This window comes from Mastomys coucha, unplaced genomic scaffold (genome assembly GCF_008632895.1).
Source record: "Mastomys coucha isolate ucsf_1 unplaced genomic scaffold, UCSF_Mcou_1 pScaffold19, whole genome shotgun sequence".
Lineage (NCBI taxonomy): Eukaryota > Metazoa > Chordata > Mammalia > Rodentia > Muridae > Mastomys > Mastomys coucha.
The window spans coordinates 8050556-8066959 of NW_022196901.1; the positions used below are offsets into that span (position 1 = coordinate 8050556).

The 16404-nt window shown below is 38.0% G+C and overlaps 1 protein-coding gene across 1 annotated transcript in view; it reads left to right on the forward strand.

Moving 5' to 3' along the window:
* Sema3d (semaphorin 3D) overlaps positions 1-16404 on the forward strand; it is a 200496-nt gene that overhangs the window by 125884 nt on the left and 58208 nt on the right. The window contains exons 6-7 of the mRNA XM_031380014.1: positions 5116-5209; positions 7382-7510. Coding sequence (XP_031235874.1) covers positions 5116-5209; positions 7382-7510 — 223 coding nt within the window. The remainder of the gene's footprint in view (positions 1-5115; positions 5210-7381; positions 7511-16404) is intronic.

A 16404-nucleotide genomic window follows, 5' to 3' on the forward strand; every position in this document is an offset into this window, starting at 1 on the left:
GGAGGAAAGAAAGGAGGAAAGGAAGAAGGGAGAAAAGGAGGGAGAGAGGGAGGGAGGGAGGGAAGGAGGGAGGGAGGAAGGGAGGAAGGGAGGGAGATAAGAAAGGAGGAAGGGAGGGAGGGAAGGAAGGAGGAAGGGAGGGAGGGAGGGAGGAAAAGAGGGAGGGAAAGAAGAAAGGAGGGAGGGAGGGAGGAGAGGAGAGAGGGAGCAAGGAAAGGAGGGAGGGAGAGAAGAAAGGAGGGAGGGAGGGAGGGAGGAAAAAAGAAGAGAGAAAAGGAACTGAAAGCAGAGGTTAACCCTGTAGGGCTTAAACAGCTCAACATTAAATGGGGTGTGTGCTATTTTTCAGTGCTTTATATGGTAATTTATTTTTCCCTCTGAGCCTTTTATCTGTCCAATGTGTTTTTAAACTTTTTAAAATTACATTTTAATTTGTGTGTGTGAGTGTGTGTATGTGTGTGTTTACGTGAGTGTGAGTGAATATGTGTGAGTGTGAGATTGTGTGTATGTATTTGTGTGTGAGTGTGTGTGTGTGTGTGTGTGTGTATATGTGTGTGTGTGTATGTGTGAGTGTGTAGGTATGTGTGGGTGAGTCTGTGTGAATGAGTGTGTATATTTGTGCGTGAGAGAATGCATGATTATTTGTGTGTGTGAATGAGTGTGTGTATGTGTGTGTATTCTTGTGTGTGACTGTGTGTATGTGTATGTGAGAGTATGTGTATGTGTGTGCATGTGTGTGTATGTGTGTATGTGTGTGTATATGTATGTTTATGTGTATGTGTGTATGTGTATATGTATATATGTGTGTATGTGTGCATGTGTGTGTGTGTGTGTGTGTGTGAGAGTGTGTAGGTATGTGTGGGTGAGTCTGTGTGAATGAGTGTGTATATTTGTGTGTGAGAGAGTGTGTGATTATTTGTGTGTGTGAATGAGTGTGTGTATGTGTGTGTATTCTTGTGTGTGACTGTGTGTGCATGTGTATGTGAGAGTATGTGTATGTGTGTATGTATGTGTGTATGTGCATGTGTGTATGTGTGTGTATGTGTATATTTATGTGTATGTGTGTATGTGTATATGTATATATGTGTGTATGTGTGTGTATGTGTGCATGTGTGTATGTGTACATGTGTATATGTGTGTGTGTATGTGTATGTGTGTATGTGTGTGTATATGTGTGTATATGTGTGTATGTGTGTGTATGTGTGTGTGTGTATGTGAGAATGTGTATATGTGTGTGTTGTCACATACGTACTGTGGAGCATGTGTAGTGGTCAGAGATCAACATTGAGGAAAGGGTATTGCGCTTCCACATTGTGAATCCTGAGGATAGGACTCTAGTTGTCAGGCTTTGTAGTATTTACTGAGCCATCTTTACCCACATAGTCATCTTCCAACTTATAACGATATTTCTATATGTGCAGTCCAATGAGAGACATTTTATGTGATTAATTAAACTAAATGGATTATGTGAAGAATATCTTACAAAATGGAAGTTTAGAAACGTAAAAGTCTTGTGCTCTTCTGATTGTCTCAGCAAGTGTAGTGAGTTTTCATTCATTTCATTTTCTTTCCCTCGAGCCGATTCAGGAAGACTTGCTTTCTTGCTGTGTCCTCCAAGAGATTACAGGAAAGTTATTCTCTTCAATTCCCACAAATACAAAAATTGGGGCTTCCTTTTGAAATGTAATAGTATTATATTTAAAAACAAAAGTCTAAGCAGTTCTCATTTTATTTACTACTATGCTATTCTCCTAGGTATTTTTTTTAGGGATATATAAATTTATATAAATATATATCTACCAGATCCATCCCTTTCTGTCTCTCATTAGATAACTATCAGGCTTCTAAAGGATAATAATGAAATATATTATCTATATCTATCTTTCTTTTTGTCTGTCTGTGTGTCTGTCTGTTTTTCTGTCTGTATGTATGAATAACAGATCTGGAGCAGAATTTAGTTTTCCTTTCCAATATCTCATTTGATGCCTTAGAGTCAATAGGTCTGTTTGGCCAGTGGAAAATAATGGGCTTTTAGTGACAGGTAAACATTGGAACAACCATTCTCTTTAGCCCTGCCCCTGCCCTGCCCTGTTCCAGTCACTCCCCCTCACAGTTTGGAAGCATAAGCGCATTCTTGCTGGGACTATTTTCTATGTCTAGGATCCACTATCATTTTTCTTTAGGCAATTTCAAATAAATAAAAGCTCTTATGTCTGAGCATGTCACATGATCCCATTGAGACTATATATCCCAGTACATTTTTAAATCCATGAGTCTGAAATTATGAGACTATCTTAGTTTCTATCCATAGCTGTATGACACTGAGCAAAGTACCTGGCACTTCTGCCTTCACAGTTCTGAGTACAAAGCCGGATGATTTGGTAAGACCAACTTTCTCTGTTTAGCCTTGGCTGTCCTGGAACCTGCCCTGTAGACCAGACTGGCCTCAAACTCAGAAACCAGATATCTGTTTGCCTTTCCCTCCCAAGTGCTGGGATTAAAAGCATGCACCACTACCTGGCCAAAGCTGAAGTTCTAGGGCAGGTCTGAGGTGAAAATTTAATAGTCTGATCAAGTGACGAAATCTTCAATAACTCCTTTTTGAATTATTAGGTACAATTATTTGCATTAAAACATGTCTGTTTTAATTTATGGAATACCAATTCCTAACCACATTTAAATAGCTGTTATTGCCTTTTACTGGACTACAGTTCCTTTTAGGCTTGTTCAAATGACAATTTAATTCAGGAATAGTGATGGGTGGTTCTTTCTTGATGTAACAGATTTGCTGTCTATAATGCCTGCAGCATGCATTTCCCTCCTAACTGTAGAGGCTGAGTCATCTCCTCTCAGTTGGAAGGTGGTATTGTCATTGTTTTGAGACACTAGGGATCATGGGGCTGTACTTATTATGCATGCATATTTTTCTTGGAAAGTCCTGTATGAGATGACTTGCTCCAGAATATCGAAAGTCTGCCAGTGTCATTCTGTCTGTGGCCACTACTATAAAAATAGATTCTACTGCCAAAATAACTGTTTCTTTCACATACAGTGTTTTCATAATAGTGAAAATATTACAACAGGATATTATTTTCTGTACATGAGTCAACATCTATGAAAATGACTGCCTTTTTAAGGATATTTTTATGTCATTTAGCATTTTTTAAAAGTCATCAGTCTTAGACAGTGTGGTATATTTGAAAGGCTTAGTTACACAAATAATAATTATATCATGCTAAAAAGGCAAATATTAGCAAATTCTCTCTCCCTCTTTTCTTTTTCTTTCTTTCTTTCTTTTTTTTTTTTTTTTTTTTTTTTTTTTTTTTTTGGACAGGGTAGTTTTTGTGTTGTTTCAAGGACCTGGTATAACAAAATTCTCTATGTAGCATAGACTTCCTGATTTTTCTGCCTCTACTTCCCAGGTTGCTGTCTCAGAGGTATGCACCACCATGTCAAAAAAGCAAATTTATTTATTTATTTATTTGTTAAATTGCCTATTTCTTTCCCAGGACAGGGTTAATCTGTGTAACCCTGGCTAGCCTGTAACTCGATCTGTAGAGCAGGCTGGTGTCATACTCAGAGATTTGACTACCTCCATCTCCCTACTGCTGGGATTCTAGGACTGCTCCATCACCACAGGGCTGCAAATTTATTTCTTATTTATTTATGTATTTATTTTAGTTTTTCGAGACAGGGTTTCTCTGTGTAGCCCTGGCTGTCCTGGAACTCACTCTGTAGACCAGGCTGGCCTTGAACTCAGAAATCCACCTGCCTCTGCCTCCAAGTGCTGGGATTAAAGGTGTGCGCCACCACCGCCCAGCTGCAAATTTATTCTTTATACTTAATTGGAGACTGGGAAATGACTAATTAGGTAAAGTCTACTGCTACACAAGTGTCAGGAACAGTACTTAGATTCACAGGACCTCCATAAGGCCAGGCACAGAAGCACCATAATTTCAGTACTTCCTGTTGTGAGATAGGAAGTACAGACAAGAGCATCCTCAGATACTCACAGCCCAGACTCTGTCTCAAACAGGGTGCAAGATGAGGGCCAGTACATGAGCTTATCCTCTGGCCTCTACACATATAGATAGCTCCATGGAATATACAGTCATACCCACACCCCCAACACACACACACACACACACACACACACACACACACACACACATTTCCAGAGATGTTCAAATAGTAAGAAAAAATCTGGGTTTATTAGCCTAGGTAAATTATTAAACTTATGCTGGGAGTATGGCTCAGTTGGTAAAGAGCTTGCTGTGAAAGCATGAAGACCTAGGTTCAGGCCCTACAACCACCACAATGCACAAATGTTGCACATGTCTGTAATCCTTGCATGGACAAGATGGAGATAGGGTCCCTGAGCTTGCTGGTCCACCACTATAGCTAAATTGTCAAGCTCCAGGTTCAATGTAAGACCCTGTCTCAAAGAAGGAGGTGGAACACAATTAAGGGAGACATCTGACATAACGTCTGTCCCCCAAATTTATGAGCACACATGTGTGTAGGCATCCTAATGAACATGTGCACACACATGTCAAAACATATACACACACGTACACAACGAACACAAGAAAAAAAAGTCTTTGAAAATATTGCTTGCTTGCTTTATTTATTTATTTACTTACTTACTTATTTATATCCCAAAGGCTGCCCTACTCCTGTTCCCCCTCACAGAGTCCTTCTTCCCATCTTTCCTCCCCTTTGACTCTGAGGGGCTACTTGCCCCCACCCCTGCCCTGGTGTTCCCCAACCCTGGTGTATCAAGTCTCTGCAGGATTAGGCGAGTCCTGTCCTAATGTGTTGTTGTTTTGTAATGACAGTGATCCAGACAAAATGCATTTCGAGCAAAACATTACCCCAACATGAGCACTTATCGAATCAATTTGATAAAAGGAAAACAAAACAAAACAAAACAAAAAACTGGGCCTAGAGTCTTTGGAGACATAACAGTGCCTCAAGAGTTAAGTCACAGCACAATGCAGATGCTGTGTGCTCAATTCATTTTTATAGAGTTAATGAATGGGAACCCAAATCTTATCTGCAATGTTCTTGCTGACTGTGATAAATTTAAACATGTCATTGAATTTCTTACCACAGGAACTCATATTTAAACTAGACATGCATAACCTGGAGTCTGGCAGACTGAAATGTCCCTTTGATCCTCAGCAGCCTTTCGCTTCAGTAATGACAGGTAAGATCAGGGCAAACAAGTCTTGTGTCTAAGAGAGTTTCTAAAAAGGCCTGTGTAGACTAAACCACATTTTCTGACTGAACTGAATAGAATATTGGATTAGCCCTTCCCACATGTTGCTACCGGCCTCACTATATGAACGTCTTTGTCTGTGATGTGAATGGGGTGACAGCATTCCTGAATGTCTGCTTTTTAATCAAATGTCTGACTCGGTTCACTCTCATGCAAATATCAGACTTCTAAAACTACCTTTACTCACCTGAGATTTTCTAATACTCCCCTTTGACCCTCTTTGTACTCAGGAGGGTGCCACATAGAGCATTTCTTAAGTAGGGAAATGAAAAAACAATGAATCAAGCTACAGAATATAGCTGTAAACTGTCTTGGCATCTTTGCTCTCATATTTCTATTAATAGAAATGTGAGCAGTTTTTATTTTCTCATGCCTGTAGCCGTGTCTGGCTTTCTATACATCTCAAATTCTCATAGAAAAGACTGTCTTGTTGAAAGAAGGCAATGCTGTATGGTCTGAATTGTGTTTTATAGAACATCAGCAGGAGCCCTGCATTTTAAACATTATAAATACGCCTTTGTTTTGATTGGTTCATGACTTTAGTCTCTTATTATGTAACTTGTCAATCAACCGTGTGAGGTAATGATAAAATTGAATGAAGCCCCATGACATTTTAATTTCCACATAGTGAGAACCAGAACTTTTGCTTTGAAGTAAGTGTGTGTTTCGAAGTTATACAACCCACGGTCATGTCTTCTTAATAGATGCTGCATATTATTTTTATCTGTTAAGGGAATGATAAGCCCTTTATAAAAAAGAAACACATTGTGGATGTGCTGAACATTCTTAGAAATCCCTGTACAACTCCCAAAATTAACACGCCAGTTTTTAAATCTGGATTTTCAAATCAACATTATGCCTAGAACACACTTCTTTTTTTGACTAAATATTGACATGTTTGTAGTAGAAGATGTTTCAGATGCTTCCTCTTCTCTAAGGCTTCTAGAAAGCTTTTTATTGACATCATCATTTGTTACTCTATATTTCAATTTTGTATTTCTCATTGAAACCTTGGTATTTTCTGATATGCTAGAGAAATTTCTTTCAATGGTGGGGATGGTTTGCTACCTGCGCTGAGTGTATGCCACTGAGTTTTACCCCATTTTATTTTCAGTAGATTTATTACTGAACTATCCCAGTGGGTCCAGTGGAAGGCTATAAGGCATAAGCAGGGAAATTAGAAAGCGTTTTAATCATTTCCCATCCAGACAGAGTTTTGAAGATTTTTGCTTCCAAAAGTAATTTACATTTCAGTGGTGTTTTTGTTCTTAGCCATTACATAGGTACTTAAGAAATTTAAATGATCTATGCAGGTTAGTCATTTTCACTTTAATTTTGGGTGTAAGCCAAAGAAGCTTCCTGTCTCAATCTCTTGAAATAGCAGAGTTTTAGCTTCCAAAGGACAACACATCATGCTCCAGGGACAGCCTTCTTCCTGCCTCCCCTCCCCAGTGCTCTGACAAGCACACTGGCAAACAGACAGAGGACAATGATCCTTAAACCCACTCAGACTTTCTCTATCCTTATCTCCTTGCCTCCATTCCAGCCCTTTCTTCTTCCAAATCTATGTTTCTGTGTCCTTTCTCCTCACCTCTGTTCCTTCTCCCCATTCCGCCCCCTCCTCTCTTCTCACTCCTCTTTCCTCTTTTCCTTTCCACCGTATTATTCCTCTTTCTCTCCTTGATGAAACATTCACTTCATAGAACATAGAGCCAAAAGTTTAAGATGCAGCAGGAGCACAATCTTCCCTTTGTTTATCGGAGCCTTAGAGGCACGGTCATCTCAAGGAATGCAGCATATTTATAATTACCAGGAATGACTTCAGCGTTGAAAGCTCCCTTTCCGCAGGGGCTAGACAAAGAAAAGCTGTGGGCTGGGAGGTTGTGTCAGTTAAGCAAATATGAATTGCACTATCCAGCTTTCTAGGCTCTGCTTCTGCTTATCATTGTTAATTGGGTTACTTCCTTACCTAAGCTATTCCTTCAGAATCTGAAAAACATATGAAGCAACAGGTAGTGTTAAGCAGACCATGTGCTGGGTGTCATATGGTCATCTACTTCTGTTGTTTTAGCAGTCCCATGTTTCCTTTGTGTCTTGCAGATGAGCACCTCTACTCTGGAACAGCATCTGATTTCCTTGGCAAAGACACTGCATTCACAAGGTCCCTTGGGCTAATGCAGGACCACCATTACATCAGAACTGACATTTCAGAACACTACTGGCTCAATGGTTAGAGATGTTTCTCTTCTGTTTGTTTTGACTTTGCTTTTGGAAAGATGAGAAGCTCATTATTACCATGCATCCGAATGTGTTTGAGGAGAGTTGATTTTAGTACACCACTTACAAATAGATTTGTAATGATTTCACATCAAATTAGACTAACCTCCAGAAATTATGTGTGTGCATATGTGTGTATGTACGTGTGTACAGCTGATAGTTACTATATCCTAAAACTTTGACATATCTTTGGTACTCTTGTGATCTAATAAAGATGTTATTTGTTAAGAATACTTACAATGACATTGGACACATTATTGTTTTAACACTTTAATTTTAAAGATGAGTAAAGTGTGAGTGAGAAATGATGAGTGATTTGACCAAGGTCTTACAATCTGTCAGCTACAGAACCAGGGTTTAAGCTGTCAATCTGTGTTCTGTGTTTAAATTACAAAGCATATTAGCTCAACAGAAATGATTTAGATAGTAATGCTATCTTCTTTGTCATATTTGAATTATCACATGCAATTATATGTGCTTTAATAATTGTATACACTATGTATAAGTTAATTAGCATTTTCCATTTCTTATCATGTTTTGGCAGAGATAAGTTTAATGCTAAATTCTGATGCTGAAATTATGTTTGGATTTAGAAAAGCACTCCAAGATTTTTGAATATTGATTTTGGTTTGCCTAATTATTAGTATGTTTAAATATTATATGTTACTTGTGGCTTAAAAAGCAAGATTTTTTTAAAATCCCTAAGGAATTTATGTGGTTATTTTAAAGAATAATATAAGACTATTTCACACACTGCCTTACTTTATTCAATTTACAGGGGGAAATAGCATAGTTTATTTCAGATCACATTTATCAGTCCCAGCAAAACTAGTGGGTTTAGTAGAGAAGGCCAAACCAGAGATTTGTTCCTAATTCATGGGCTATGTTCCTATTTCTGAGTGCCTTTTGAACAGTGACAATATAAACAAAAGGAAAGATACTTCTTAAAACATTCCTTTTGTCAAAACCTGTAATTAAATTTGTTTACCCAGTAAAGGTATTTCCAAACTGGCCCCAAAGAAAAAAATCTATGAAAAATTAATAGGTTTTACAATTGCTAGATTTGAGAGCAATCTCATAGATTTCCCCTTTGGTACCTGATTGTATAAATATTCTTATGGTTTTAAAATAAAGCATAAAATTGGATTTTTCAGTTAGAAGGCAATCTAGTCAATCCTCATCATGACATATCCATAAAGAAGTCTATCTATGCAATTATTGTTGTTGCTATTTGAGTAGAATTAAAAAAAATAGGACACCTTTCAAATGATCTGCCATTCCCTTAACAACTTGTAAGCCTTTCGCATTCTGAATGCTATTCTACCCAATGGACCTGCATCGATAGGCAGTACACAGCTGCCTTCTCTGCCTTTCTATGTAGGTCCATTATATGCTGCTAGGCAAGGAGTCTCAGGGTAGTGAACAAGGGGGCTGAAAACACTTTCATCTTATTATTTGGCCATTCCTTCAGTCTCTGCATTCTCTTTGTCCCTGTATTTCTTGCAGACAGAACAAATTTTGGGTTAAAAGTTTTGTGGGTATGTTAGTGTCCTTATCCTCCAATGAGGGTCCTGCCTGGCTACAGGAGGTGGACATTTCAGGTTCCATAGCCCTACTGCTGTGAGTCTCAGCTAAAGTTACCCCTATAGACTCCTGGGAGCCTCCCCGACCCCAGATCTCTGGCATGTCCTAGAGATTTTCTCCCATCTCCAGCATTCATTTTCCTGGCCCTCTGGCCTTCCTGTCTCTGCCTAGACTTGCTTCTGGACATTGCCCCTTTCCCCTTCCCATGCCCTCTCCAACCCAGTTCCCTTTCTCTATCTGTATCCTATGACTATTTTATTCCCCCTTCTAAGTGAGATTCAAGAATCCTCGCTTTAGCCTTCCTCCTTGTTTAGCTTCTATGGGTCTCTGGAGCACAACATAGGTATATTGTACTTTTTGGCTAATCTTACTCATGTCCAATTGGATCTGGGTTATCTCACTCAGGATGCTATTCCGAAGTTTCTTCCATTTGCTGGCAAAACTAATGATGTACTTGTTTTTAATAGCTGAATAGCGTTCCATGTGTAAATGAATCATATTTTCTGTATCTGTTCTTTGGTTGAGAGGCTTCTGAGTTATTTCCAGTTTCTGGCTATTACAAATATATCTGCTCTGACCAGAGTGGATTATGTATCCTTGCGATATAATGGAATATTTTGAGGGGAGGGGTATATGGACAGGATGGGTATAGCTAAGTCTTCAGATAGAATTATTTCCAATATTCTGGGAAAACGCCAGATTGGTTTTACTTTTTAATCAGGAACATGTGTGTGTGTGCGTGTGTGTGTGTGTTTCTTAAAGTTAACTAGTCTTACCCTAAAGACTAATAGACAGTGATGTGGATAGGACGACCTGTCCATTGGGAAAATGGATACAAATGAGAGGGAATAGAAACAAAAGTAGCAAAGGCAGTTAGAAGAATATGAAAATATGCAGCAAATCATATGTGAGATGGACAGTATTTGTTGGTGAATAGGACCATAAGCACTGTTTAGTATAGAGGCCAAGAGAGAGTAAAAATGAGACTAGTAGAAAAGATATATGGTAGGAATTTTTTTAAGAATTAAAGGAGCTAACATTCATGGAAATTATTCAAGACAATATTTACTGATTAATAGTCAAAGTGACCAAAAGATTTGACCTGCCAGAATAGTTCAGAATAGTTCTAGATATTTCTGTCATTATTCTTATCTTGAACTACATCAACTTACACACACACACACACACACACACACACACTTATAAATCTTGATTACCACCTATGTGGGAACTTGTTAAAATTATTTTAGGCATCTCTAAGAGTGGAATTTGTGTCAAGGTAACCACTGATGATATTATTCCTGAAAGTGGGAGAAGTAGGAGGCAACATAGAAAGAATAAATCTTCTCGGCTTTTCACCAATGACTCTTTAACATTTAACCTATTGACCTCCTTTCCTTCCTTCTCTCATTTCAGTGAGCTCATCCTACCTCATGATCTCCACTGATATATGTGCTATTTTCTAAAGAGTTAACCCCCATCATTTCCCATTAAGTGGCCTTTAAAATGTTTATATGGGTTCCTACAAGAGCAATGTAAGGGAGGGAGTTTCCTGTGGCTCACAGTTCAAGGGTGTACTACACTGAGGCAGCTGCTCACATTGCATCTGCAGTCAGGAAGCAGCAAGAGAAGAATGCTGCTCCCAGCTCTTCTGTTTTATTTTATCCCTCTGGAATCACAGCCCAAGGAATAAAGGCACTCACCTTTAGGCATGCTGTCCTAGTTTAGTTAACCTGATTTGTAAAACCCTCACCAGGAGGCTTGGAGGCTTGTGTGCATGCTAATTATTTATTCAAACAAGATGATAAACATCATACTTAGTCTGGTTTTGGTTTTTTAATGACCTTCCACTTTAATTGCATCTAAAAATCTGTAAGTAAAATTTTTATATCTTTTTTTTTCCATTTGAACTGTCCCTTTGGTGTCAGGTTCCTGATGTTATCTCTCATAATTTTCTCAGCTTCCTTCACCTATTTACCTTGAACTTATCTTTGATCCCTTCCCTTCCTTCAACTCCTTTACCTAGTCTGTCAGTAAGCACCTCTATTTTCTTCAAACCCTCTATTGACCTTGTTCTTGCCAAGGCCACTCTCCTCCTGTAAGTCTCAAGGCCTCAGAGAGGTTTTATTGCCCCTATTTGATTGTTCACCAACTAATTTCCCTCACTTTCATCTTTCCCTTTTCATTTTTTAGATAGCATACATATTAGATGTTATCTAGGGCAATTTTACAGTGCAATTTTATTTAATGGCACAATTTTGAGAAAACTACGGTTTGCTTGTTACTCACAGGAAGACATTAGAAGTCAGATACTTAGATACCTAACTAGGACTTCAGGTAAGACTGAAACTAAAATAAATCAGTCTAGCTTTGGATGCTAAACTCTTCCCAGGGAATCCAATACAGGCTTGTTCTGCACAAGGAAGCGTCCAAGCTGTTGTACTGTCTTCATATTCATATTTGTGTATGCTCCATGTGGGGCTACAGCACACTGAAGATGTAGGTCTGGCAGTAAAGGGTACAGCTGACAGAGAAAATGAGCCTAGATCAGCTGTAGGAGAGGGCAAGGCAGTCTGGGCAGAACTGAGTACATACAAACAGCTCCTCAGCCATTTGCTGAGGGAATGGAAAGCCAGAATGAAATCACCCCATTACTTCCAGAGACCCAATCAGTCAAGACTTCCTTGGTCCCTGGGAAATCAGGCCAGAGCAAAGGAAGAAATTACAGAAACTGGGTAACATTGCTATAATGAGGAGAGAACTGATGGGCAAAGGTAAAATAATGGTTTTGTCAAGGACCATTTTTATCCTCTGTCAAAGAAATGGTTATTTTGTACACACATTCAGAACATGGCCCAAAGATAAAAACTACTGGGATTTTCTGGCAGAGCTAAGAATGTAAAGGCCAGAACACAGCTGAACTATTGTAATTGATGAAAATGAATGTTCATTTAGAAACATATTTTTAACCTCATACTTCACAAATTGAGATGCAATATCTAGAAGGGATATGTTCTGGTCCCCTAGCTTGTAGCTTGTTCTAAATTGGAAAGTTGATACTATTTTTTTTAGTAGTAGTTATGGGAATGAAAGCCTCTTCTTGTTTAACTCTGGATTTGCCACAGAATGACAAGATCCACAGGCTGCTCTGTTTAAAACTCAGATGTAAACACTAGCAACTAATGATGATTTCAATTTAATATAGTGTAAGTAAAAATCAAACAGAGCTGTATATGTGCTTCATTGGTAGATTATTTTCCTATGAATTTAAGCTAAATTAATTTAAGCATACTACAGCATTAGGTTAAGTAAAATATAAAAAACAAATTTGATAATTCACTGGAATTTAATTGTTAAGATTATATGTATATAATATATATATGCTGAGCAATTATTTTTCATATAATGGTTATGAACATTTAGTAGAATTAAGGTGCTGATTACTCAGGAAATTTAAAATCCTTAAATGCACACCATGCAGTGTCCTGTACCCCATTTGGGAACAGCCAGAATGAGAACGGCCAATGTCTCCCTTGTTCAGACTCCCTTGTAGGACCTCCTGGCCTCCTTCATGACTCAAGAATCAAGTGCTGGAGTCTTCCTTGAAACTCTTTTTTTAAATACGTTATCAGGATACAGAATAACAGAACAGAAACCCTATGTGCAGTTCTCAGGAAAGCTTAAGCCAATCTCATTCCCCATCAATATGATCTTTAGATACATACAGAGGCAGGGACACAGGGACAACACAGGGTGGTTACTCAAATGGGGTTGAGGTTTTTTTAGAATCTCAGAGTGGATCTACAGAATGTCACCACTTGGAACATGGAAACAAGTAATGAACTTTGGAGGCATGTGCTTTTGTTTTCTTTCTGGAGTAGCTGGGAACTTTTGTTTTAAATTTTCATTTTTACCATATTAGAGGGGATTTTAATTTAAAGTTTCTGTTGAAACTCTCTGTTCTCTGTAAATTGTCCCACATGGAAGGAGACGTTAAGACAATTGGAAGACAACATTAGAAGAAATCAAAGGCAATTAGAAAATCACTGTCAATAAAGTATACTGGGATAGGTATGATCACCCTGTGCAACAGAGACTTGTGGGAGAAAGAGCGTGTTCTGTTCTGAAGGCTAAGATTTTGTCATCTTCATTTGGCAGTGTCATGTTAGAGTTCACTTCTAAAAGCTCATAGTTTCAAACTCTGTCCCTATTAGGACACATGTTTTAAATGACAGGGGGAGGGGAGTTTGCTATAATAAAGCCCAGGTGTCTATTGCTATGGGTTTAAATTGTTGAATTCAACAGCCATGCACTAATTAAATGATAGCTATTTTTACCGAAAATTGGCAGCCAATCAGGAAAGAATTTCTATCATAAAATGCTAACAACAGTGTTCTAAGACAAGACCTTGGTATAATCTAAAAGAAAGAAATGCACTATTCTCAAAACTTGTATTTATTTTTAGCTTGTAAGTATGTTTATTGTTTAAATCACAGAACAGAGCACTTCTTGATACTCGCTCTTCTCTTCCATAATTAGATTTCTTCATATAATAAACAGTTGGCTTTGACTTTCCCTCAAAAATAATTTTCTTCCAAAACTTGTAAAAGAACCGCACTCAATAAAAGTCAGCAATGACTGAATAACACAGTCATGGATGTTGCATGTTCTATGTTATCTAACAGTTGAAAGATCAGTGCTTGCAACACTGGTAATTTCTGCCATCTGTGTCATGCAGAATTCCTGAAAGCTGGGCTGCTGTCACACTCTAGCTTTTTGTCATTTCAGGGGTATTCTCCGGCCGCAGCTGCATGTTTTCACTTTCAAAAAGGTTGCCCTGTGTATGTCTGCAGCACACCCTCAGCATGTCTCAAATGCCTGTGCTCTCTTCACACCTTGTACATTCATTCTACTCTTTACACACTGTCCATTTATGTAAATAGAGGGAAGATCAATCAGGATAAATCAACTCACATGACCATTCTCCCAACTCCTCATCGGATTGTCTTACAGAAACACATTTAGTTATTTAGTTAGGAGTGTTTGTTTGTTTGTTTGTTTGTTTTGGGGACAAGTTTTCTCTGGGTAACAAAGAACGGTCTGTCCTGACTCATTCTGTAGACCAGGCTGGTCTTGAACTCACAGAGCTCCACCTAGCTCTGTCTTCCAAATGCTAGGATTAAAGGGTTTTGCTACTGTGCCTGTCTTGTTTGTTTGTTTAATGCTGGAGAAGCTCATTCCATGGCTCAAACTAGCCTAGGATGTACTATGCAGGCTAAGCTTGCCCTGAACTCATAGCAGTCCTCCTGCGGCATTATCCAAAGTTCTTGGATTGAGTAACCATATTCAGCTTGAAGAATCTTTTATAAACAATTTCCTCTTTTCATTTGGTCTGACTATTTGGTAGTTTTCTGTTTTAAATTATGAAGTCCCCATTTTTTTTCTCAAGAAAAGATTATAAACTGTCAGTCTTTTTGTTTGGATGGTTTGGGTTTTGTTATTGTGTTTTGTTTGTTGTTTGTTTTGTTTTGTTTTAAGATAAGTTCTCATTATGTAGCTCTGGCTGTCTTGGAATTCACTATGTAGATCTTGCTGGCCCTAAAATCACAGAGAACCTCCTGCCTCTTTCTACTTCCACACTGCACCTCCCATACCTTGACTGCTAGGATTAAAGGCTTATGCTACCATACCAGGCAAGAATGTGCATTTCATACCACTATACAAATGATTTTAAGTTTTCATTATCAATGTATATTAGTATGTTAGAGACATGGTACAGCAATAATGATCACTCCCTGTTCTCCCAGAATACCTGGATTCTAATCCTAGCACCAACATAATAACTCACAAGCCATGGTAACTCTAGTCACAGAGATTCTGAGAACCTCTTCTCAGTCTGTGGGCAACATACATGAAAGTGGTGCACAGATACACATGCTAGCAAAATGTCCATGCACATAATAAAATAGAATAGAATAGTGTCAAAGAGAATGATAAATTTAAAACTAAGAAAAAAACTTGTGTCTGCTACCTAGATCCAAAAGCATACCAACATTTCAAGAGTCATCATAATGCACGTGTAACTTTTATTGCTTTTATATTTAAGTGCTACAATCTATTATTCTCAGATTAATGTCTGTTTTAAGCTCCTGTATTTGTCTAAAAGAAGAGGGCCAATCATACTCCTATGATTTCTAAATAATTTGTCTTGGCCTCCTTTATGCGTACTCTAAGTACTAAAGATTTACTTATTCATTCCTTGCTCTCTCTCATTCAGCCATTCATTTTCACCACTGGCTAATCTTTATCTACAGAATGTTCATATCCATGTCACTGACACATAAATTCAGATGATTAAAAGCGTCTTGGTTTTTACTTTTCAGTTAATGCCCATGTAACTAACCTATGACTGTAGATTTTCATCCAGCTTTACAGCGTTGCATTAGAGACTGTTAAAACATTCTGTACAGTATTACAAATCCATGTTTAATGTCTGGAGGAATGTTAGCATTTTCCACAATGACGCTCCTTTTAAGGTAACTGCAGTATCAGAGCTTGTTTGCTTCAGCATTTTAATACATATGCAAATGTTTACCTACTACAAATGAATATTGAAGCCAGTAGTTATTGGTTATTATTCGATCCTAGCAGTCCTTAGCATTAATACTAATGATTTATTTTCATTAAATTATTGAAGTCCTAGTCACACATATAGAAAAAAATTATGGTGTTTCCTATTATCTGTATAATTTTTTGTTTGAAACAGGGTTTTCTGTAGTCCAAGTTGGCCTCAACTTGCTACTTAGGCAAGGATGATCTTGACCTCAACCTCACTGAACTAACATTAGAGATGCCATCCATGGTCCTTACCTGTGATGGTTCCTTTTAAGAAAATATTAAAATAACAAGTCAAAAGTGTTTGTTAGTAAAAATGATTGTTTCTACTTTTCTCAGGTTTAAAAATCAATTGTAATTTGTCAGCAACTAGAATGTTAGTCTGGTAGGCCACACTCTAGACCAAAAGCTTGAGTAGAAATGTGATTGAGCCTTGACAATTTAAGATACATTGAAAAGTAAATTTTTCAAGTCTCATGTGCTTTTCTAAAAGTAATTTCTAGGTATTTTTTAGGTCTTAACCAAAGCCGGATTATAAGAAATATAAGAATGCATTGTGAAATAATAAGGAATAAAGAAAAGAAGTTTGTTCGGGCATGTCTCTTCTCTTTTCTTAGGGCATAAGAGATTGAATATGAGACTAAGGG